Here is a 24,668-nt window from a genome sequence, read left to right as displayed (position 1 = left end):
GAGGCTGCTGCGAGGCAGCCGTCGCCAGGAGCGCGGCAGCCGCATGGCAGTGGCAGTGCAAGGATCCCAAAAGCAGCTGTACTTGAAGGTACCCAAAAGCACAAGGGCAGCCATGCTCTCATCTGTGGCTAAGGCAGCTTTAACTAAGTGGCCTCTGCGAGAGGGCATGGACAATATTTTTCTGTCTCATTGGTGTAACAGAATGAGTTTTTGAGCATAACACTTAAATCCTCGGAGGTGCAATGTACTCTACAGATACAAGGTACGTAGTCGTCATAGCCCGTGTGGATTCTGCAACGTAGCTTCGGCAGCAGATAACTAAAATACAGAGAACAGCAATTTCTTGGGTTAGGTCAACCCATACGTGGAACCCATGGCAAAAAGTGTTTAAAATGGAATCGGTATCATTCTAAATAGCAAATCCCCCAAAAGTTTATGTTGTTTTATAATCCACTGCTTTCAAAACTGATGTTAACAACTGAGTTTAATATATACTGTAACAATGAAGTTAGTTTTATTAGTGAATGTTATAGTAAATTTAAAGAATGTTATATTTGTTTCAGGCCTAATATGGGAAGCGCTTACATTTGCGCACGGCATTATTCAGATGAATAATCCCACTGAGATCAATGAAGTTAATCACCTGAGTTTATCATATGTTTCAGTGTTTGCAGAATAGCACTGAATTAGGATTTAGCATTTAGGATTAGTTAATGAAATACCCAATGTCTGTGCAAGATAAAAAATTGACTGAAGATAGGTAGTTCTTTAATAATTTTATCTTGTTGATTTACTATAAGGATTACATTTATTAAAGCTCCCAGTAGCATTAATAATTTAGGAGTTTTGTTTTGTTTTGTTTTGGTTTGAACGGAATTTTAGTCTGACAACGAACTTAATTCTGATGTACTGCTTAGAAAATAACATTTATTGAACTTAGTTTGCTGATTTGTGTGAGTAGTAACTTTATCAGTCATAAAACATTGCCATTGACTAAGGCTGCTTTGGCTTTTTTTAACTTTGCAAACTGCACAGAAAGGAGATTTCTCAAAATCTGGTGAGAGTTTCTGGAGACAGAGCCAGAACAGTAGAGCCACCCAGCTACAGTGTCTGTGTCTGCTTCCGCATCTCCGGGTGTCGTAGGCGCTGCTGGTGCTGGGACAGCTCCATGCGTCTTGTTAACGCCTTCCTGGAACTTCGGGCTAGTAATAATGGAGAAAAAACCCAACCCTACAAAGTACACCTGGTATTTAAATTCTTTCATTCAGAAGGAAAACAACAGGAAGGTGGTATATGCTTGTCATCTTATCATCTGAACAAATTAGTGAATATTCAGTGAAAGAAATGTTGTAATTGAATGATAAGTCTATTGATTTTACCTGCCCCATGTAAGGAAACAAGAACCAACGACAGCTAACATGGAAAATTGTAGCTGGACTCGCCTGTGGCTCGGTGCTGCAACCCAGGGTCAGGGCAGCAGGTGTCACTTTGCACAGAGGAGCCGAGGGCAGACCAAGGCACAGGGCGGCTCAGCAGGGCCTGACCCAGCCCAGCGAGGCTGCGTTCTACTCACCACGCACATGAATACACTGGAGGGGAGAAGTGACACTGGATTATATCTGCTTCAAATCCAGTATGGAAGTGTGGTATAAACAGGAGCAATTGTCCCTCCATCGTTCATCACCAATGCTGTTTTTATTTTCCAGTTACCATTCAAAACACAAAAGCAAACTGAGGCACAAGGGATCGAGTCTTCATCCTTTCAAGTAAGTGAAGGCCTGTTCCTTTGAAAGGGGAAATGCAAAGACGTTAACATTTGGTCCATGCACACCAGTTACAAACTAAGCAAAAGTAACTATTTAATTTATCCGGTATTAAAAAGAATAAACACGCAGACACCTGGGCAAGGAACTAAGCCCGTGTTGAAACACTTGTAAATTCGAGATAAGGGTCCTGGTTTGGGAAATGTCACATCACAGACTTCAGGCAAGCCTATAAAACCCCTTTGGCTTCATTTTTTTATCAGTGACATGGAATTGTAAAGAGTTTTATCGGGAGACATTTGGAAGAGAAGCCACTTAATTAAAAAATACCGGTTATTTCTTTCCCTTAAAGCAGCTTATTTTATTAGCTGCTTCATTTTTTTTTAGGTGTGTTCAAGTATAACAGAGTCTGCATGACCCTAATGTTTCATGTGTGCAGGAAAGCCCTACAGGAGAAAGACAGGCTGTGGCTGCTTCGAGAGCAAAGACGAAAGAAGAAACTGCGCAAACTGCTTAAGAGAATAAAAAATAACGACACGTGCAGCATGCCTGGACTGACCTGCTTCACCCACGACAACCAGCACTGGCAAACTGCTCCCCTGTGGACATGTAAGGATACTGTAAACTACGTAGTAGGTAGGCGGGTACTGGCTAGGCTGGGCTAGGATTCTGGGTTACTGGAAGTTAGCGGTACCATTAGTTACGTAGCCAAAGCTACGCAGCCTTCCTCATACTAAATAATCTCTGTTTCAGTGTTGGCATTATCCTTGCACAAAAGACAGGGAAGTTAAAACCAAAAACAACTGTAAATAAAAACCTACCGATATTGTGTACGGTACAAGGATGTGTAGTATCGCACCATCTGGAATGTTTCCCAAGCAGAGAAGACACGGAAAGCAACTAGCCAAGATGTCGTTTAAATGAGCCCTGTCGTGTGGGTTAGGTATGCATAGAACAAGAAGCTGATGCTGGAAGGCATTCCCTGCTTTAAGGCTCAGGAGTTGGAGAGAGTAACTGTGTATGTGTAAAGTAATGCCATAAACAGTGCCAAAGACAGCAGCATGTAGCTTACGTCTTTATAACTCTTCAATTTGCAGTGGGCCCTTTCTGTGCCTGTACCAGTGCCAACAACAACACATACTGGTGTTTGAGGACAATCAACGAGACCCACAACTTCCTGTTTTGTGAATTTGCTACTGGATTTTTGGAGTATTTTGATCTCAATACCGATCCGTATCAGGTACCTGATCATAGAACAGCTCTAGAAATACATCATTGTGCCTTGCTGATGATAAATTGAAATAGCGCAGTATTGGTGCAGGGTGTAGATAAGGCCTAAATCATTCAATGTAGCACGATTTGCCTTCTTTCCTGTTACAAATAAACCGCATGTATTGCGTATATGAGAGGTGCCAAACCGCAGAGCAACAGTTACTAACAAGAACCCCTGTTTATTGCAGCTCATTAATGCAGTGAATACGCTAGATAGAGACGTTCTCAATCAACTGCACGTCCAGCTCATGGAGCTAAGAAGCTGCAAAGGGTATAAACAGTGTAATCCAAGAACGAGGAACATGGATCTGGGTAAGCGCCTCGCCTATTACACCCAAAAACTCCCCAAAAGAAATGGGGCTCGCTCTTACCACTATGAAACTTGCATCCGTCAAAAGGATTTTAGTATTTATTGATGCTAGTAATGTCCTGCTGAGGCTGATGGCTGTGTGCTCGAATTTTTGTATTTGTTCAATTTGTGTTATGTTACTTAAATGAAGAAAGATATTAAATAGCATAGCGAGGAGTATTGCTGAGATGCAAGGGGAAGGAGATGAGGAAGGAACAAAACTGGTGAAAGAGGGAAAGAGTACCCTAATAGCCCCTTCCAAGTTCATAGACTCATAGGACAACTCAAGTTGGAAGGGACTCGTGGAGCTCATCTGGTGCAAACTTCTGCCCAACGCGGGGTCAGCCGTGAGGTCAGACCAGGATACTCAGGGTTTTATCCAGCCCCATCTTGAAAACCTCCAAGGATGGGCACTGCACAGCCTCTCTGGGCAACCCGGTTGGCAGTTGAGCTTCAGCATTCCAACTGAAGGCACAGTTTTTAGAAATTCTTCTTTTAGGCAGGTTCTTGTGGTAAACTGGCTTAAAAATAGCTTTAACTTCAAAAGGATGCCAGTCCTTAAGCTGATCAGTTTTCCTCTCCCTGTGTTACTGCAAGGTGGTTGTGAAATAACAGCACATCTAAGAAGGGTTGCATTATGCTACCAAAAGATGTGCTCTCGTAACTATGGATTTCAATTCCCAGAAGAAAATGGGCCTGTGCTCTTGTTCTAGGGTAGTTTCATCATTTCCTATCATCCCTTAAATCTTCTCTGGGCCTACTCAATGGATCTGGTTTTTATACTGCTTGTGATTTTTTTTTTAATGTTTAATGATGATAGCAAGCCAAAAGGTAGTTACTTGTATTTCTTCTTTTTAAATTGCATTTCTTATACCCCTTTGTACAATTAAGTTGACGTAAGAAATGCTGTTTTTAAAAATGTGTAGCCTTTAGAGCTTGAAGACCCCCCACCCCAGAAATACTGTTATCCCCCCGAGCCCACCAAAGCCCACAACACTGTTTCAGGTCTTGGTTACGACGTGCACCACACAGAGCTGTACATTGTGAAATCCACAGGGTCTGGCATTTAAACACACCACCAAAGGACATTTCCAGAACAGTTTCAAAGATACCTATCCCACTTTACAACCTATTTTACCTAGACTAAGGGATTAAATATGAAAATAACCGCTCCAGTTAACATGTATGGCAATACACGTTAATCTGTTAATATTCTTGGGTCTTTTTTTAAACCGTGCCTTACCTGATACCTTGTTCTGTTGCCGGCAATGGTTAGTAACGTTGTTAATTTTTCCTCATCTAGGACTTAAAGATGGAAGCTATGAGCAGTACAGGTACGTTTTTAAAAAATAGTTAAATTATTATTATTCTTAAGTACTATCTTCGTGCTAAAGGAGTGTGGGACTGAGAACCACATGGCCAGACGCTGCCTGGAATGGCATTCGCAAGGTCTTTCTGTCCCAGTTACTTTGAAATACTGGAGCTATTTCTATTTCGGTGTTACAGCATGTTCATCTTTGTAGGCAAAATTCAGGCTAAACTCTTCTCCTTCCTCATCTTTCAGACTGTAGTGCTGGTGGTTTTCTTGGTGATGGTTAACTTTTTTCTCCTTTTGCTGCTTGAAAATTAGGCAGTTTCAGCGTCGAAAGTGGCCAGATGTGAAGCGACCATCATCTGCCAAGTCACTGTGAGTTGGGAGCAGTTCACGAAAAGCTTTTGCTTACCTTTCCTTTCCTTCACTTCTCTTTTTGCATGCAGCACCTTTTTTAACATCATCGTCTGTTCTCATGGAATGCTTATGTGGGAAGCCCGCTAAGTTTTGCAAGCAATATGATACTGCTGTCATTACAGCCAGCTACTGCTGTGCAAACCTCTTGGTACCAGTTTTCTGGGAATCTAGGAGTGTTAAGGTCAAGGCAATTTCAAACTTGAGCAAAGGTGGCTGCTCAGTTGAAGAAACCAATTATGGTTAACTGCCCTTAAAACTTAAGACCGTTACGGTGGGTTTGTCTAAATTTTTAAACTTGTAGCAGCTACCTAGTGGTCTTTCACACCATTCAGAAAGAACAAAGCTGACTGTAATTTCTCGGAATAGAGAGAGTGTCACGTCTTCTCCTGCTCTGTATCCAGCCACAGCCTCGTGTTGTGAGCGAGGAAAGCACGTTAGAACAGAAAGCAGACTACAACAGATCTGTACATTTTGTTTTATTCTGGCGTTATACTAAAATCTAAGATTGCTTTTTGCTTACTTAACTGCCCTTTAAAACTTGAAGATTATATTCAGTTCTTGACTTGCCAGAGCCCAAAGGTGAGATTTAAAGACATGAAAAACAGTTACCTTTGCCATGCCAGTTCCTGTCTCCGAGCCTCCCCTTAAAAAGAAGGTCGAGACTTCAGCTCATTCAAAATCGTAAGGCATGCTCAAATTGTGCAGTGACAAAACACGTACCAGTACCTTCACGGGCACGGGCTGGCGTTCTCAACTCGCCCAAGAGGATTTGCTCATTTAATGGCGGTATTTTTATTTCTAGTTGAAGAGCTCCAAGCCTGGCTTTAGAACCAAAATGAAGCTAGAATTCATGAGACACAAGTTGAAGTTTCAGACATAGGTGGATTGTTTCTGTGATCTGCCTGCTGTATTTTTATAGGTGGTCCACAGTGTTTCAATTGTCTTTTCCTGCATAGAACCATTAAAAATATCTTTCTAACCACTTCCTATTAGGATGTTACACACTAAATCGTGTTTGTTTTATTTTAAAGAGGACAACTGTGGGAAGGATGGGAGGGCTAACCTCCCCCAGCTGCTGCGCCTCCATGAGGACACACACTGGCCAGAACTTGAATCCATGTACAGACTAAATGAAAACGTGTATGACTTCAGAAAGCATTACAATGTTAGCCTGGAGGACTGGATAAACGGTGAGGCTGAAACAGATAGAATGTTTGCACTGGTGAGCGAGTTAAATAGACGCAGTGAAATGACGGGAAATGCTGTCAGAAATACAGGTCTCTGAAATCCACTATTGTACCTGCTTTTTGCTTTGGATTATACCTCACCTGCTTCACAAGGCATTTTACTTCAAGAAGACACCACTAACACTGATCCAGGAATCGACGGAGGCGGCAGTACGGCCGCGGCCCGGGAGGACTGCCATCCCAGGGGGCAAAGCGGGCACAAAGGCAGCGAAGCAAACTTCAAACGGTTTTCCGTTCAACTCTATCTTCAGGTGTCAGGAGAAAAACTTCAAAGCCACGTATAACTCTAAAGCGAGGTTTAGAAAACGTGGACGCTTGTGCTTCTAACTGGGGTGAAGGTAATGGTGGGAAAGACCTTTGAAGAGAGGCAGGAACTGAAGCGAGCAGCATGGAATATTCCCAACACCGTGGCATTTCTCACCTTTCCTCTGAGGATACGTTTTAGCTCCACATCTCCTTGTCCATCCTATTGCCACCTCTAGGAAAGTTAGAGAAAATCTTGACTAACAGGATGCCAGGTTTTTGGAGGGGTTGTGTAAATATTGCTCAACATACTGTTTGAAAACAAATTCCTTCAGGTTGTGAAGAATTTTGTTAATAAAAAGAGTGGAATGCCCACACACCATTTCTCAAAACGTTACTTAATGTTGCATAGTACATTTCAGAATTTATCCATTTTTAAAAGTACTGAAAAGTTTCAGTAAATGTACATCTTAAATTTTAATGAAATCAGATTTGTATGAAGTTTTTTTATGTGGTAATATTATATTGTATGTTCAAAACCAAAACAATTCCTTTGAGAAAGCAGCATTTGCTTAGTAGTGTAACTTTTACATTTATTTAAAAAAAAAAAGGCAGCTCCAAGAAGTTCAATACTTGTAGCCAAGAAAGAATAATCTAGTTATAGTTCAGTCTACAAAAAAGTGATGTTCTGGATGACAGCTGTTGTTTAAAGGCTTTTAAAGGGAGAAAACATCATTTTCCTAAGGAAGCACAGTGTACAGAGTCTATTTGAGTATTTTCATAGAGACGTTATTAAATGCATTGTAGCACAGGCACCAGCCCCGATATTTGTATTTATAATTTTTTTCATGTTGCTCTGCTACCTGTTGTAAAGGCACAGGCAGGAGGGAGCTCGCGGGACAGACTCAACCAACTGTGGCCTTCACTCTTAACAAAGAGGTGCTTTTTTTTTCAAAACAGAAACTGTAACTTGCACTTCCAGAAACACAGCGTAAAAATACAGAAATTCTTTTGATCCTTCCCTGGTTTTGCACATTTTGCAAGCAGAATTGCCTCACAAGGCATGTAGCAGTTTGGTACCACCCCCCAATACTCCAAAAATATATTTCAATATAGGAATTGAGAAAAAAAAAAACCACTCAAAAAATGGCAGCGGCATCTTGTGTTGGACGTGCTCTATAGTACAGCTAGGCTCGAGCTTGTGTTTGTATCACACGTGAAGAAGTCAAATACACTTCCCAAAATTTTCTTGCAAGTTTTTTTTAATTATGGGAGGAATATATGATTGTCTGTCTTAATCTAGCCGTAGATTTTGTTTATAACCTGTTACAGATTTCATGGATTACCAGAAACATCTGCTAGATGAGGAGTCCCGGATCAATACAAATAAGTGAAAAATACTGAATTTAAACTCGCCAATAGTAACACATTTTTGCTGCTTTTCATAGGAAAGTGTTAGCTGTCTACCGTTCCCAGCGAGTACGCAGGAGGAGGAGGCGGTTAGAGTAAAAAAAATGCGCGCTTACCTTTTTTGTGTTCGGCCTGCAGTCTTTACCAAAATCCAAATCCTGCAGGGCCAGCACTGCCGCTCCCGCATCAGGTGGGAGCTTGAAAAGTGACCGCGTCCCTTTACACAAAGCACCGAGCTGCGGGACCTGCCTGGGCCGCCAGCAGCAGCTGCCATTTTACGAAATGTAGGCTGTTGCCAAGCATGGGGAAGCTCCCCCCTCGTCTCCTTTCGGCTCTGCTAAAGGCTGCTCTTTAAGTGGAAGACGACATAAATTCCACTCGGCGTCGGTGCAGCTTTAGCTGCTAAATGGGTCTCGTGGGTGGAAGGCGTGAGCTGGCGCTCCCTGAGCTGCTGGGGCCAACTAGGAAAAAAGCAAAGTCATTTGCTCTACACAGCTTTCCTCAGGGATGGCACCGGGTTTTCTGGCCTTTCCAGGATACAGTGATCGGCCTTCAAGTATCAGACCGCTAATACACTGTGCCACCAAGTTCTGATTTTAAATAGAAACCTTTATTTACATTATTATTAACATCCAAACACAAAAATCAGAAGAGCAGTAATACCTTACAACCAACTCTTTTATAAATCAGTCCCCATGATTTTTCTGGTTTGTAACATAAAGATACAGATATTTCAAGCAATACTTAATGTAAACTAAACTTAAATGCAATTCTCAATACTGTATGCCTTCTCCTGAGAATTTTTTAAAATATTGCTCTCAGAATTACATGGTTTCATACTTGCTGTATCATTCCGTCACCTGGTAGTCTGCACATAAATTCTAAAATAAAATGTGTGCTAATGGGTACAACATTCCAATAGTTTTCTCTTACGACTGAAACACGGTCCTGATTTTCTAACGTTAAAAGCAGTATTTTAGGCCAAGATTGGAAAAAAAATACCGCATATGAATTTTACAAGAACATGGTTTCTGTGATCAGAAGAGTAAGAGACGCGGAGCGAACCACGCTCATTGCGCAGCGGTGCTCGGGGGTGGCGCGAGCCAACTGTTCCCTTACCGTTGACAAGTGGCCCCCGGTGGTTTTTTTAAAAACATTCAGAAAAATCTGCTGCTCTAGAACCAAAGCCGAACTGGTGCAGATAGCGAATGTCAGCAGATGCCAAGGTCAGGTCCGTTCACTGCAGTAGGTAAGATTTTCAAACTCGATGTGGTAGTTAGGATCAGTGCTGCCAAGAAAGATGTCATCGACGCATTTTAAAAATGCCCCCCTTCCCCCCCCTTCATCAAGTTTAAATTAAAAATCTTTGGATTCAGTGAAAAAGTAGGTACTAGAAAGCTCCAACATTAGAAACACAGCTGAGAAAGCGAAGATCCGTTATAACACAGCCAGGTACCAGTTATACGTAGATGTATAAATAGAATCACTCATTTAAAAAAAATTAAAAGGGCACGATGTATAAAGTAGTACGTAGTCTCAGAGCTCACCTAATGAAAGCAATCGGGGTTTGTAGTTTCCATCAATATAATGAACAACTACAAAATACAAAGATTGTTCTACTCTGATCTGCTCTAAAAAGCAAGGGATTGTTGCCTTCCAACTTCAGTAGGCAGCACTTACTCAAGAAACAGATGTGTTCTAAGAAAGAAAGAAGAAGATAAAAGTTCCTTAGGCTTTTAAAAGTTTTGCATTAAAAACCACACGTGAATGGGACTGAAGGTTTCAAATAAATACTGTCGATCGCCTACCCTAGGTACTCGGTGCCGACTGCAGAGCCAGGGTTGCGTGAAGTAGATGGATTGAGTCTACCTTCCCTTTGGAACACGACTGGCCGGACGCTAAGGATCAACTTTGTGAGAGTATTTCTAATTAAAGCTATTTCTATTAAAATGGAAGATCTCTCAATATTCTGAAAAGTAAGCCCACCTCTTGCTTACAGTAACAAGAAGAAGCAATCAAGAACACAGACTGTTTTTTTACTCACTCGGGAGAAGTCAGTTTTCCATTACACAGCAAACAACAGAAGCGAAGCACCGCACATCTGAAACATTTCGGGGCTGCCCCGTAGGGAAGGTTCGAGGTTCGCCTCGTCGAAACTGCCTGCAACTGGAAAAGCTGCAAAGGGATCTGCATTTCAGGGAACCCAGCGAGAGGGGGGGGGGAACCTCTCAGCAAATAACAGGAATGAATTTGTAACCAGGCGTAAATACTGATATGAGCGAAACCTGCTTAGAAAATACATTCATCACTGGTAGAACAATCCAAGGAGGTGCAGACATTGGGTTAAAACGTGGCTTAATATCCTGAAAGATTTCTGGCTGTCATGTAACAACAAATGTTTTGCAACAGACAAACTTTTTTGCAGAACATTTAGAGTTCATGAGAATTGATCAAAAAAGACACGATCCGGACTCATCAGCTGAAAAGGTGACGTATTGCAGAAGGCCGTGACCGTCCCGGCAGGTCGGCAGCATCTCCCAACGCGGAGCCTTTCTGCCAAATTGCCTCCCGTAAAAAGAAATGTAACAAAGTGCTCACGGGTGGAGAAAGCATTTAACAACTGGTCTTTTATAAAAAGCTATACGTTAAAGATGTAAAAATAAATGAAGTGTTGAAGACCAAAGAAGAGAAGGATGTGGGCCGAAGTCACCCGGCTTCCAAGTCATTAAATTTAATTACGAAAAAAAAAATTCTATTTGGACCTCAACTACACTGAGTTTACAGAAATCGATTTTGTTAAATATTTAGCTTCACAAACTCTGCAAAAATGAGTTAGTGACCTACAAAAGTCATATATATAATACATTATCTTAAAGATCGTATTTACAAAATTTATTTACAAAAAGACTGCAAAATTCTGATTCACACTGCAGTGCCTTGCCTTGAGTTTTCTGAAGTTATTTTCGAAAAGATGAAAGATTATTGCTCTAATTTCCATACACAGAAAACATCACATTACGCAGTCTTTTCAAATAATTCTTAAGAGATCGTGTTTGAGAAGGAACACGAGTACACCCTACCTTCATATTAAGTCCTTATCAAAGATATTGCATTAATCCATTATATAGTCTTTTATAAAGTGCACTCAGCTGCACATCAATACGTAAATATTAGTCACAATTGTGTTTAAATAATTTAAATTTATTCTCCTCTCTTTTTACCCCTTGGCTTCAGCGGGCAGGATTTTGGACTAGTACGTGCCAATTCGGTTTGCACTGCTACTTCGCTGGGGGCATCCTGACTCTCGGGGGTAAGAGACTGAAAGCAGCATTCAGGAATTCCTCTGAAAGAGTCAAGGCTAGGAACTACATTCTCTGTCAGATATTGTTACTAGAGGAGAAATCAGAAACTTCGCACCACCGTGATTTCTCCAGGCACTTTTGTCTGCCTGTAGTTGAAGGGCTTTGACAGCCACAGTAGATCGGTAAGGTCTACCAGGAGCCTGCCCGTCACGGAGCTGCGGAAACGCCATTGCCAAGTTCACGTCTCTAGAGGCAGAGTGCCAAAAATATTTCTGACCTTTTTTGTACACCACAATATACAGTAATAGAGAGACTGCTTCTACTAAAGTGGGTTGGGTTGGTTGTTTTTTTCTTTTTTTCCTCTGAACGAAGTAACTGAGGACACCACGGTGATCAACGGGAAACATCGCTTATGTCCGTAAGGCCAGCGCTGGCTGCCGTGAAGAATGCGCAGCTTTCCGTTATAATACTAGTGCATCATGAGCACAGCGCATTCTTGTTTGAAGAGATGGGTCTAGGTGTCAGCAGTATTTCTGTTAAAGGAAAGAAGAAATATTCATCAGAGAAAATAAAAACACTTTTGCTGAAAAAACTGGTCAACATACTGCATTTCGAAGAGGAAGGTAGCGACAATCAGTTTGTAAGCAGAACAGCACTTTAGTGCTTCACTTTGAAGATAAATTTGTAGAAAAGAAATGCTGTCCTAGAATTTCCTAACCACCTTATTTGGGTGTCTTTCACTGTATGACGTGGGGTTGGAAAATCTGACATTTCCCCTTCATTTCCCCCTCTTTATAAACGGTGCCTGTTACGTCAACGTCCTCCAACACCTGACTCATCCCCCAGAAGTTCTCAGATTATTTTTGCTGCTTCCTTAGGTACCTTACGCAAAATTTCACGAGGTACTTTCTACTTGAATATAATTCAGCTGATCTCAACGTTACATTGCTCATCCCTGGTATTTTGTGGAAAGATTACGGCAAAAGCACATTTAGGATTTCGGCCGCCTTGGCGGTGCCTGTCATTAGCTCATTTTTCCCTTAAATAAGGGGCCTAAATTTTCCACAGTTTCTTGCTCTGCACACACAAGCTCCTGCAAGGTGTTACAAGGGTAAGTGTCATCATCGGCTTCTGCCAGAAGAAGGGTGCTGTGCTACCCGGATCCTTGGTCTGACCCACGAGAGCTGTTGCGTGTCATCTTTCACACCTGCTGAAGGCGCTTCGCACAACCTCCGTGGTTTGCTCTCGGGGGTCTCTCCGGGCTCAGAGGTATTTAAGCATCCTTGGGGCAGTTTAAGCCTTGATCCGACCTGTGATACTTCAAAGTCAACAGCTAATCACAGCATGCAGCTTGGGTTCATCACGGATTTAAATATCCTCAAAAATAAGGTACCTCTCAGGACATACAAATGGTAGGTCCACAGATGTAAACACCAACAGGATAACCGAGACCAGGGCTGTGCCAGAGGAAGGGCTCGAAGCAAACCGTACGCAAGGGGAAACGAGCCAACAGATCTTTTCATCGGTCTTTGTGTACAGCTCACCTGGTCCGGGCCCATGGGCATCCCTGACATGGGCATGGTGTTGATATTCATCTGTCCCATATGGCCGCCACTGCCATTCATGTGCATCATGCTGTACGCTGCTGGATTACCTTGATGGCTGAACTGCTGCTGCGGGAAAGAGCTGAAGCACAAAAGGGCAAATCGAATTACCTTCCGAGAAGTTTCCACGCTGATATATTGCCTTCCCTGCACCAGCTCTCAACACGTGAAAGATAAAACTATTTTTACATTTACATGTTTCTATCTAATGTCTGTTGAACGTAGAAACAGAAATTTCCTTCCCAAAAGGAATTTTGAATGTTTAGATACGCACAGAAGTATGTGTACGCATTTCCTATTGTAACCTTTCTGGAGGCTTCTGTTAGGGCTGTACCGCCCACTGTAACACTGCTCTGAACGTTGTATTTCCCCCCAAGTTATTTTTTCAATATTCAAAGACTGAATGTTGCTTCCAGTTACAAAGACTGCAGAGGTCCGACATGAATAACGGAGCGATGCAGCAGATACATTTCATCAGTCTGTTTGCTAAACCGGCAGGATCGAGGACGATACGGACACCAGAGATGTCATTATTTTTCCCTCTTCTAAATCCTTTTCCTACTACAAGCTATTGAATGTAGCTTCTACTTTCAACAAAATGAAAGACAATTTTTGAGCTACAGGTTGTAACTGTGAAGCTCACCTGCTCCTGGCCATGCTCCCCGACGGCCAGCCCTTCATCTCAGGGGACTGGTACATGGTTGCTGTCTGAGGATGCTGCATCATAGGATTCTGGGAGGGTCCGATTCTCGATGACATCATTGGGTTGGGAGGGCTTGATACTCTGCTGAACGCAGGATCAGGTTGTGGGCTTATTCCTTAAAAGACGAAGGACAGACAACATCCTTCAGTTACCATGACCTGGTACTTTCAGTTTATCTTCTTACAATCATGGGAAGGGAAAAAGGCATCCTTTTTTGTAGAAGTATTTCCCATTTTCCAGAATGATTGGTATTTAGGTAGTTTGGATTAACAACAAATTAAGAAAGGGAAAAGAACACCCGACAGACAAAAAGCCCCTGTTAGTACTAGTACCGTAACTGGGTGGGTAGGGGAACTGCTGTGGAGGAACTTGAGCCATCGGAGGGCCCGGCAGAGCACTGTCCATGCTTCCTGAGGCAGTCACGTTTGGGGGGGGGCTGAAGGCCTGAGGCTGCTGTTGCTGCTGCATCATCATTGCCATCCTCTGTTGTCTAAAATGATGACTTATTAGCTCCCTGTTACGCTGAGCCACCATTTGAGCATTAAGAAAACCTTGCTGCTATCCCCCAAAGAAAAGAAAAATCATATTAGAAACACTTTTACAAATGAAATCACGTCAGAGTCAATGAAACCACCTACACTCTTTGTAACTAAGACCCAGCATATCCAGTACCAGAACAGAAAGTTAAGAAAACCCACAGCCAGTACAAAAATCATCAAAATATCAGACACAGGTTTTCATTAAGTTGTCATTAGTGCTAAACAAATGACAAAGTAGATTAGCTACCATGGGACCGACTATTGGCACGCTGTATTGACAGCATGACCTAATGAACGAATCCCTCTGAAATCTCACAAATGAGAGAGGTAAAAACCACCTTTTCTACATTGTGCAGGGCAAAAAACAAAACAAAAAGGAATGCTGTGGAACCATGACAGAAGGTCCAAATTATAAACAGAGGTGTAAAAGATGTGGCTATTTAAGAACTACTGTTCCAGATGGCTGGGGTAACCCTCGCTCACCTGCGACCCCACCTGTGGCTGCATAACCGGTCTCATCACTGAGGTACCACCGCTGACGGGATTCTCCATTTTCATTTCAAGCGCTTGACGGGTCTGATTCATAAACTTGGAAAGAGACATTTTAGCACTATTAGCTTGAAAATAGCGGTATCTGAGCAAAGTAATGGCAACTCCTCCAAAAAAACCTTCCTTATAGGCCTCCTGAATCCATAAAGTGCAATGGTGAATTTTTGCCTTGTTTGACGTACCTGAAGCGCCAAATTATTTGGTTAAGCAGCTCAAATGCACACAAAAAGAAAAACCCTCCAAACAGTGCAGCACCAACTCACTTTATTTTTCTCTTCCCTTGAAATGAGCACTTTTTAAAAGTAAGTATATAGCAGACTATCTACTTGTTCCAAATCAAGTTTTGGGCAGAAGGGTATAACCACTAGCTTTGATTAAAATAATAAAATTCTGTCTCCTTCCCTCTCCACCACAAAGCCCCATGCAGACTGAATCAGCGTCACAGAACAACCAAGAACGAACGCAGTATTTCCTAAGGGTTAAACGTTGCCCTTCCACGCCACACAGTTCTATCTTGGTTTTCCGAGTTTTATTGGTACATTGTATTTGATCTCAGGCCTGTGTTTTCACATGGGGAATTCAATGCTGAAATCATGCAGCAGTTTTTTAAGCAGTGCTTTCAGCCCAGTGTTAAGATCTACATGTCTGTATCTACGTGTCTGTATCTGCTCTCTCACCTTTCATTCTACGAGAATATCTAAAATGACATCACATCAATAAATGGAAAGCAAACTACAATCCAGTCTTTCAATAAACCCAACCGATTAGTTAGAAAACATAGTGAAAAAGAAGTAACGTTTGATTTACAGGAGAAACGCAGCTGCCTGCTCAATGGTACCAGTGAGATTCAGAACAAACACTAACTGGTAACACAGGTAAGAGGTCCCCCGGAGCTACGCCGCACGAGAGCGCTGGGTTAAGTAGCGCTGCTGCTGCATGCTGCGGGAACCGATCCCACCTGTAGCTAAGGAGGCTGATGAAGGAGAAACACTTGTCCTAATAAAGGTTCTTTCACTCCTACAGCCATCAGGCACTCGGTGTGAAAAGCACCGGCAAAATGAAAGATCCGTCCTTTCACTCATCTGCTGTAACGTCAATTTTCATATTTGTGAAGCAACACAATTCGGTGTGCACCTTATTCCATTCCGAAACAAGAAGAAAGTGTAAATGCAGGAGCAAAAGATTACCTGCTGCCCCTGAAGCCTCTGCTGGAGCTGCATGCGGAGCTGCTTTGGTGTATTGCTTCGAGGTCTCATCACATTTGCTCTAGGATGCATACTTTGAAGTGGAAAATTGCTCTGTTGGCTCATCTGATTCATCACTGAATTAAAGGACGGCTGTTGTCCCTGAATGTTACTAAAGCCTCCTGGCATTGCTGCCCCTTGCCCTTGATAGGGCTGACCATATAACGAAGGCTTCTGGTCAATCATAACTGAAGATTCCTGACCTTGAAATGAATCTTGTTTGGGTTCCAAAGCTTGTCCCTTTCAACAGATACAAAAGTGTTTTCACTAGCAGTATATTCTTTAAGTAGGAATTCCTAAAGAAACGATAAAGCTAACACAGCATACAACAACCAATAGTTTCTTGGGCAGAACATAGCACGGACAGATTACTGTTAGTTTTGTCTCCAGACGAATGAAATAGCAGAAGTTATTATTAATAATAATAAGAGATTTTTTTTAAAATCAGTTCTGCTGCACACTGCTTACATAGGCAGAGCAGCATCATTATTCAAGCCCTTCCGCGCTTTTAAGCTGCTATTTGTACAAATGACAGCGTGATTTTGTGGGTTTTAGCAAGTTCCAAATTATTCATAGAATTTCTTGTTCCTGTTTGCTAGCCATGCAAATTCAAGCTGGAACCGGAGGAGATGGAAGTGTCCTACTCACTAACGCGTCACTGCCAGTCAAATATTTCACAACCCAAGCTCAGCTGACAATAGTTTACTAAAGAAACCCAACACAAGTCTCTGCTTATAGAATTATAATGATTTACACCCAGAAAGACCCCCCTGTATGCCAAGGCATACTACAGTAAACTTAGGTATCTAAGAAGATGCCATTTTATGTTTTTGCAATGCATGAGAAATTTAATCAACACTGAGCTGCTCCAGTGAAAATCGCTACTCGGTGTAGATGCTTCCAAAGGCAGATTTCGGGAAATGAAGACAAGGAGGTGAGGAGACAGAGTGAGGGAGGAGGCCCTCTTCACTTTCTTTTCAAGTAACAAACCAGTACACGTTTTGGGGAAATAACCAGCCCAAATCTGCTCACTCACTTGGTTTACAAGGTCAGGAATTCCTAAGGCTCGGTCTATTTCTTCCAGACCAGTGACGTCTGTGTTACTCAGCAGCGTGTGCAGCTGATCCAGCAGCGCCCTTTCGTCGTTCTGGCCTTCCATGCTTGGTGCAGGACATAAGAGGTCGTCCAAAGAGTTTCTAACTAATTGTCTATAAACGGAAACACATTACAACCATTATGGATGATAAAGGCATAGACATCATTTTTATGCAACATATTGACCTGGAGATGATTAAGCAGTATAATCGCGCAGAGGCTGAAGTAAGACTTAAGGACTGAAGTGCCAAATTTAGGTCCTAAAATGTCAGTCAACTGCCATGTGTCCTTGCCCACGTGTAAATTCTGTTTTCTCCTGGCTTCTGCCTGTGCCATAGAGACACGATTTCACATTTTCCCACCTCTTTTCTCCGTGCCTCCCAGCTCAAAGATTGATTGATCTTGTTAGCAAGGCCTTTTGTGGAGCTGGGTTAAAAGATACCCGGTGTCCTATCAGCAGCAGAAATGGAGAGGCTCTGACTCCCATCTGTTATCCCCACTGTATATCCTACATTCATTTTTTTTCCAGGTCTTAAATTCTTCTGACAGTGAACAGTTGTATTTAAACTTATCTTAAAACCTTCCCCAGTTCTACCTGTTTTGTGACCCCCGCGACGCTTGCTCCATGGACAGCATGCTGTCAGGCCACGATCCTGGCTGGTTAGACGGTCCTGGCTGTCCATACGGATTCCCCCCCATGCCAATGTTTATCTCACTTGGCCCTGCAAGGGAAAACAGTTGTGTGATTTTTAAAAACAAGAGGTGTCCTCTTGCTCTCCCAGGGTTCACATAATGCATTGGGGATGATCACGCAAATTGGCAAGCAGCTTCACGCGCTTTCCATGAGCATGTTTTAAAGTGTATACATGCATAAACTCACACTCGAGAGAATTTCAGAAGCATAACAGACCACAGATTTAAATACGCAGCAATCTAAAGCTGCTACCCTGTTAGAGCAGAATCGCCATTTCTAATCCCTAAGCCCCTAAAACAGGCACTTGACAGACACAGCAGCTTTACATCCAAAAAAAGAGCGTTTTCTGGCCAGTGACATCTGGGTACTAGCAAATACACATTGTCACGGTGGCACCAACAGCTGGCATTTTAAACCCCAAAACAGGGTGAACATCAAAAGAAACAGAAGGTTCATAACAACCTTTTGCTCCTTGGGAGTACGCCTCTCCTTCTACCTGTCCAGAGGCATTCAGCACTACACAGGAGGGTTTGTGGCATCCCGTCATTTCCCAGCAGTTGTAGGAATCGCCTAGCAATAACCATTTCTAGGAAGCTAAGCCGAGGAATTCTGACTCCGTCAGGACTGCACAAATTTCTTCCTCATTTAGCCTTATATCCACAGGCCACACTGAAACAGTAAGTCTGTCTAGAGAACTGGTAACAGCCCTGGTAGCCTTCCACGATAAAAAAGGAAAAAAGGAATGCCACTGTCAATATTTTGGCTCTTTTGGGCATGCCGACATTGGCACATTAGACAGAACAATTTCAGCTCTAGGCTAAACCTTTGTTAGAGATATAGAACAGAAAAAACCCACAAGCTTTAAGACTTTCTTCATATTTTAGACATGCAGCTTATTTTCTCCCACGCAAACATGAATACTTAGAACAGAACCTGTATTTGCAATGTGGTTTTATATGAAATTTGGATACTCCATATGAGAAGAATTTTGAAATACTTAAGGAATTAAGCTTTAAAAAACTCTGATTACCAAGAATTTAACAGCAAAAAAAAAAATCTATATCAAGTACAATGAATTAAATTAATCAGAATGCCAGTATCTTCAAACATAATCATAGATGGCATTTAGCTCCTGGAATTCAGCAGAAGAGTACCGCACTAAAGAAACACACAGAAATTATTCCCCCAAAATCTGGAGACTCGGCACGAATTATCTGCGTATGAAATGCACAGATATCACCAGAAGAAAACAGAAAGAGCACCAAAAGGTCATCAAATGTCCCAGTCAGTGAACAGCAGCAGTCTTCACCTCAAAAAGCCTTTGGATGAAAAGGTAGCGTCCTACCAAAACTGACAAGATTCTGATGCCGAACGCTTACTAAGAAACCAGTGGGGTTCTGCTAGGACACTACAAAGTGAAGAACTTACTCATGTGAACCATCTGCTGCTGCAGCATCGGCCTCGCACCAGGTACGCTGCCGGAGCGGGGGGGCAGCCCAGGCACAGAGCCGCCCACCGGGGGCCTGGGAAGGGCCGGGCCAAACTCGGGTCCTGCTCTCAGCATGGCGGCAGAAGTCGGAGGTTCCAACCTGGTCACCTTGGAGTTTGGCAAACCCCAGTCTCCCGACTGATGCTGACTCATCGCTACACTTCTGTTGGGAGCACTTGCTATAATGAAGAGCAGAAAATACAATCATTTTTCATCTAGAATACGTTACATATTTTGGTTTTAGAATTATTTTTACGGGGTTTGGTTTTGTTTTACCAACAAGGACACCTGCCAGTGACAGCGCAATTCACTGAACTCCAACAAAAGCATCTAAAGCTTACCACGCCAAGCTCTAAACCATCAAACAACTACATTAATCTGAATATATTGAAAAATATTAATGACTGACTGTCACTGTGACCTGTTCTTGCTTCTATATATCAAAAACATCTATTAAATTCAAAACTCGAAATACTAAAAAATAATTTAACTACTGAACAAAAGTAAAGTACTGGTAATAATACACAGATGGTTAACAGTTATGTTCTTATAATCTTAGCTAGGGATAATAATTTAAAAGTATTTACATGCTGATGGTAAAATTAATGTTCTTTATCGTTAAGGTTTCTTCTAACCAAAATTCGTATGAAAATCTTGCAACATTTTTACATAAAAGCTATTTCCTTTACAATGAGATCTATTTGTACACAATCAACAAACCCAGATTTGCTCCAAAGTTTTCCTGGTTTTCAATCCTCCTTGGACTTCCACCCATCAAGTTTTGCTTTTGTAACATGGAGAAAGCAGTGACATTCCTCGCAGGAGCACCTGAGCCCACGGGGCTGTCTAAAGACACGGCTCTGCTGAAAGGTGGGCGGGCAGTCTGCACAGACTGGGGACTCCTCATACCTGGTAAAAAATTAAACATTTTAAATAGAAAATACCATTAATGACGTCAATAAATAAGCCTGATCTGTTTATGGGCACATATATTTGACCCTAAACAAGCCAGGAAGTTATTGTGCTTATGTTCTCACTACACAAATCACATTTTGGGTACATAGCTAGGACCTGTTACAGGAGAAGCCAAATGCAGTTCCCTTTGGCCCGAGACATAAAAAGGTTCATTTTTAATTTAAGTTCTGTAATGAATCACGTTTTGAACATTTTGAAACACGCCAGTATTACAGACTCCCTGATGTATGCGAGGGGACTGCCCAGCCCTTGGATAACTCTGACATGGAGAGAGGAACAAGTCAAACGGTTCTGCCCGGAGCAGGCTGACTCCAGACGCGGTGTGCTGCTGAGCACATTGATTAACCCAGAAATCACCGTGCTCCGCAGCCAACCGTGCCAGCGGCCTTACGTCTTCTTGTACCTGTTTTTACACTTTTCCTGATCCATGTTTCACCTCCTTAGGTTACCTCAGCAATCTACTGCCCTACGTAACAGAGATGACCGACATTATAAAGGGAAGTGACAACTGCAGTGACGCTGGTCTGTTAGCAAGGTTATCCTTCCCTCCTACCCAGCTTCCTACTCAGGGCATTCCTTTCAATGTCGAGGAGGAGTACTGATGAGAATTTGCGGGCCGCAAGATGTTTTTGCATAGAATAAGTGGGAAATCAAAAGCTTGCCACCGATCCCGTATTATTTCCCTAGTCATCTGTAAGGAACGGAAATTCTCAATTTTAATTTACAACTCACAAAACATTTTTCCTTTGTCTTGTCTCTGAGAAGGCTACGTTAGACAAACCCAGAAGAAACCATAAAATAAGGAACTGAAGTTAACGTTATTCATGGGATATATAGTAGGTGAGTGCTGTCAAGACAGCGAATAGCGTACATAATAGCCTGTGAAAGCAGAATTAGCCATTTTGCATTACATTTGTCCTTGAAGGTACAGGAGATCGAGAAAGTATTCTCTAAGGATTTGAGGATGCATCATGTTTACATCAGGTAAGAAGAAAACCCTAATTTTAAAACCAAAGTGACATTAGATGAAATTCCTTACCCAACAGGGCATTTCCTTGGAATACTGCTTGCTTTGTTCCAAGGTTATTTCCATTTGCAGACATAGCATTATTGTAAAACTCTGAACTAGTCAGATCACCTAGAATTGCATCCAAATTATCCAAGTCTCCACTCATCTGAAAAAGATGCAGTAAAATACCAAGGTTATTTACTATTGTATGGGTGTCCTTCAGCTTTTATTTAGCTCCCCGCTAATCTTAAAAGATATAACTGGGAGAGAAATGTTTTAGTTCACTGACAGTACCTTGGGCTACCTCTCAATTTCCAAACAACTTCAGGTATCATTTATCTACTTCTTTTTTTTTTTTTAGAGTATTTTGCTTGGCTAATTTTGAGAATTAAGAGAAACCGGAGGTACGCATAAGTAAAATGAGAGGTGCCTTTGAATATAAACATTTCAGTCATCACAAATTAGAAAGACAAAAACACTAATGAGAGCAACCAACGTCAAGAATGCATACCATTCCCTGATAAATAATGTATTTGTCGTACAGAAAAAGCCGAGCTGAACACCGGTAACCACACCGCCACATGGAAAGTATTCACAGAGTCTTCTGGTCAGTTGGAGCCCCAACCTTCTTTTAAAACGTGTCTTTAAACCAGATGCAGTTTTAACAGAAAAAGAATTGCACATATAGTGGGTTCGTATCATCACAAAACAAGCTTCTCTGCATATGTTAATCAGATCTCAGGAGCAAGGACTGAAACTACGCCTTGGGTACCAATACACAGGCGTCAGTGACCTCTCCTAAGTGGTACTCAAAAAATGTTACAAGGTGTTTCATTTATAGTCAGCCATTAGCTGATATAAAAATTGTGCAGTAATTTTTTATTTACATAGTTATTACTGACTTGGGAAATTCAAGTTCTAAGATATCAACGTGTTTTCAGTAAACTCTGCCACGCTGACCAGTATTATTTGCTTTGAAGCAGTTCCAAATGTGACTTAGGAACTAAATACAAAAGAAATATTATCTACACTTTATAATGGTAAGAACAGCTGTCCCTAACACCTGTACTGCTGCTTTCAGGAGAGTTGTTCCGTGGTGATATAGTTTGCCATATCATGACATTTCTTGGAATTTCAACTCTAGAAACATTGAAACAAATAAATATACATATATTTACTTGAATGCGGAATATATATGTATTTGGCACAACATTTTCCCTCATTTAAGGAAAAAAAACAAACAGTGCTAAAACCAATCAATGAGCTAAAACCAATCTATAGCTATTTTAAGTATTACCCATTTTTGTGTACGGTTTATATTTTCAAAACAAAATCACGTTTTACCCTTTTGCTATCGTCTTGCCAACTAATTACAGAGGCGGTTACAGCCCCGTTTCCTAATAAGCCATAAAAATAAACATGTGCTACGTGAAACAGCAGATGTTAAAGATCTGATTTTAAGGAATCATTTGTAAATATACGCTACCTTAATTGTACCATAACTTAAAGGTAGCATTAGTCCAGGACTTCAGTACAGCACATTTGATTACATACATATCCTGTAGTTCTCTTTGTGCCTTTTCACTTACAATAATACCCGAGCATATAGTTTCACACCATTTGCACAGAACTTTCTTAGGAATGTTTACGCACGCACACTAAAGAGAGTGTTCTGTATTTAGCCATTCGCTGTAATAAGAAAATATCGGCTTGATCACTACCATCATTTTACATTATACCGTACCTCTTCCGCTGGTTCCGTTTTTATTTTCATCTCTTTTTCTTGACTAGAAGTAGGAATTGTAGAACTACTGCACTGTCCCATTTTATTATCCGCACTTTCTACTTTAGGCTTCACCTCTTTGGAAAGCGGGTCCTTAACATCGTCTTTATCTAACAGATATCTTAGCAAAGCATTGTTTTCCTTCTTCTTTGGGCTCAGTTGCTCCTGTTTGACGGTGCCTTCTCCACAGGGGGCTGTACTACCAGCATCATGATACGTGTCTTTACCAGTGGCTTCAGCTGTGATCTTGGCTACCTCTGCAGGAGAATTACCATTCTGCAGCAATTTATGTAAAATCCTATGCTTCTCTTGCAGGAGCGACCCATGCATGTTTGAGGAGGAAGACACCCCTCCAGATGTTGACGAGGAAACTCCTGAAGGACTGGTAACGTTGGTAGAAGATTCTTTACAATTTGAGTCTAAAGGTGAGTTTGATGCTGCAGAATGTCCTCTTTCATCTGAGGAGCACGTGAGCAGCTGAAGCAGCTTTTTGTGCCCTTTGCTTTCAGATGGTCCTCTTTGACTTTCAGATGCCTCCAGATTTCCCTCTTTACTATCTTTTTCGCTAAGGAGATCCCTGCTGTTTGACTGGCAGATGGAACTTTCCACTTGGTTTTGTTCACAATACAAACCAGAAGGGCTTTTGGAGTCCTGGGTACTCGTTTTGCTTTGCTGAGCTATGCTCATGTTTGGGGAATTATCCAACTTTGGACCCGGTGAAGAAAGTGTTGATAAAAGGGAAGTTCCAACACCCTCACTAATGGCCTGAAGAGCACTAAGAGAACTGCTGGAGAAGGTGCTGTTGCCGGTGTTGCTGGCAGATCCCATTGGAGAGTGCATACCTGTATCACATGGCAGAGATCAAACGGATCAGACTACAGCACCGTCTGTATCTGCTTTTCCTGTGGATTATATATGACTGCCACATTGAGTTAATTATTTTAAAATACATTTTTACCATGAAATTAGGTATACTACATTTAAGTAACACATACAAGGTCTTACAGAACTGCTAAAAACAATGAAAGATGGAATTCAGATAAAAGTGAAAAGACAGCTTAAAAAAAAAAAAATCTTATAGCAAAAATAAAATACCTGTAACTGGAGAAAACTGGTGTGAACTCATTTTTGGACTCCCCCGATTCCTAGGAGATATCATGAGATTCTGTTGGTTGGAAGTTAAACCAGGACTACCGTGTGGTGGGCTACTTATATTTAACCCGTAATTGTTGTTCTGATAAGCAGAGGACTGCATGCCAGGTCCAGAGCTCACCGGCCCCATATTACCCGGGCCTCCATATCGCGTGCTGCTGAGCTGACCCACTGCGTTGGGATCTCCCAGGCTGTAGCTCCTGTTCTGCATCGGGATGCCTTGACCAGGTGACATGTTCATAAGACCACCAACGGGATTTGTGTTTCCAGGCACAGGTGTTCTGATGTTTTGCCCAACTGAATTAGGATTTGGCCGATATCCATTTTGTTCTCTGTAAGTCCAACGACATCCCCAGAAATCCCAAGAAAACAAATTAAAACCTTATTTGGAATCAAGTGCTACAAAGACAGAATAACATTATTAAATAATTTTCCAAATATTTTTTCAAGAAGAGCAGTGAGAATTCAAGCTTCCACAAAGCAGAACTAAGCCATGCCTCTCATTTATCCATTACAG

The 24,668-nt window shown here is 41.8% G+C and overlaps 2 protein-coding genes across 25 annotated transcripts in view; one reads left to right on the top strand and one right to left on the bottom strand.

The window, feature by feature from the left end:
- The window catches only part of SULF2 (sulfatase 2), a 165,213-nt gene extending 158,233 nt beyond the window's left edge, over nucleotides 1-6,980 (top strand). For 6 of the 7 annotated variants that reach the window (XM_087749479.1, XM_087749477.1, XM_087749480.1 and 3 more), the window contains 7 exons: nucleotides 1,707-1,766; nucleotides 2,203-2,372; nucleotides 2,861-3,003; nucleotides 3,224-3,347; nucleotides 4,688-4,718; nucleotides 5,015-5,071; nucleotides 6,145-6,980. In XM_087749479.1, the coding sequence (XP_087605605.1) occupies nucleotides 1,707-1,766; nucleotides 2,203-2,372; nucleotides 2,861-3,003; nucleotides 3,224-3,347; nucleotides 4,688-4,718; nucleotides 5,015-5,071; nucleotides 6,145-6,175 (616 nt within the window). In that variant the 3' untranslated portion in view covers nucleotides 6,176-6,980. The remainder of the gene's footprint in view (nucleotides 1-1,706; nucleotides 1,767-2,202; nucleotides 2,373-2,860; nucleotides 3,004-3,223; nucleotides 3,348-4,687; nucleotides 4,719-5,014; nucleotides 5,072-6,144) is intronic. The other variant, XM_087749481.1, reaches the window with a different exon arrangement.
- The window catches only part of NCOA3 (nuclear receptor coactivator 3), an 88,677-nt gene continuing 70,717 nt past the window's right edge, over nucleotides 6,709-24,668 (bottom strand). For 9 of the 18 annotated variants that reach the window (XM_087749458.1, XM_087749456.1, XM_087749462.1 and 6 more), the window contains 13 exons: nucleotides 24,095-24,483; nucleotides 22,961-23,841; nucleotides 21,247-21,382; nucleotides 19,953-20,141; nucleotides 19,172-19,411; nucleotides 17,645-17,771; nucleotides 16,991-17,162; nucleotides 15,898-16,194; nucleotides 14,645-14,749; nucleotides 13,955-14,180; nucleotides 13,563-13,737; nucleotides 12,860-13,001; nucleotides 7,121-11,848 (listed from right to left, as the gene is read on the bottom strand). In XM_087749458.1, the coding sequence (XP_087605584.1) occupies nucleotides 11,837-11,848; nucleotides 12,860-13,001; nucleotides 13,563-13,737; nucleotides 13,955-14,180; nucleotides 14,645-14,749; nucleotides 15,898-16,194; nucleotides 16,991-17,162; nucleotides 17,645-17,771; nucleotides 19,172-19,411; nucleotides 19,953-20,141; nucleotides 21,247-21,382; nucleotides 22,961-23,841; nucleotides 24,095-24,483 (3,091 nt within the window). In that variant the 3' untranslated portion in view covers nucleotides 7,121-11,836. Of the gene's footprint in view, nucleotides 6,839-7,120; nucleotides 11,849-12,859; nucleotides 13,002-13,562; nucleotides 13,738-13,954; nucleotides 14,181-14,644; nucleotides 14,750-15,897; nucleotides 16,195-16,990; nucleotides 17,163-17,644; nucleotides 17,772-19,171; nucleotides 19,412-19,952; nucleotides 20,142-21,246; nucleotides 21,383-22,960; nucleotides 23,842-24,094; nucleotides 24,484-24,668 lie in introns of those variants that run through there. The other 9 variants (XR_015702878.1, XM_087749467.1, XM_087749466.1 and 6 more) reach the window with 9 other exon arrangements.

Source organism: Nipponia nippon, unplaced genomic scaffold (genome assembly GCF_047370975.1).
Source record: "Nipponia nippon isolate SJK-2023a ecotype South Korea unplaced genomic scaffold, ASM4737097v1 scaffold_13, whole genome shotgun sequence".
NCBI classification, from domain to species: Eukaryota; Metazoa; Chordata; class Aves; order Pelecaniformes; family Threskiornithidae; genus Nipponia; species Nipponia nippon.
The sequence above is the reverse complement of the archived record's forward strand: the minus strand, read 5'-3'. Positions and strand labels throughout refer to the sequence as shown.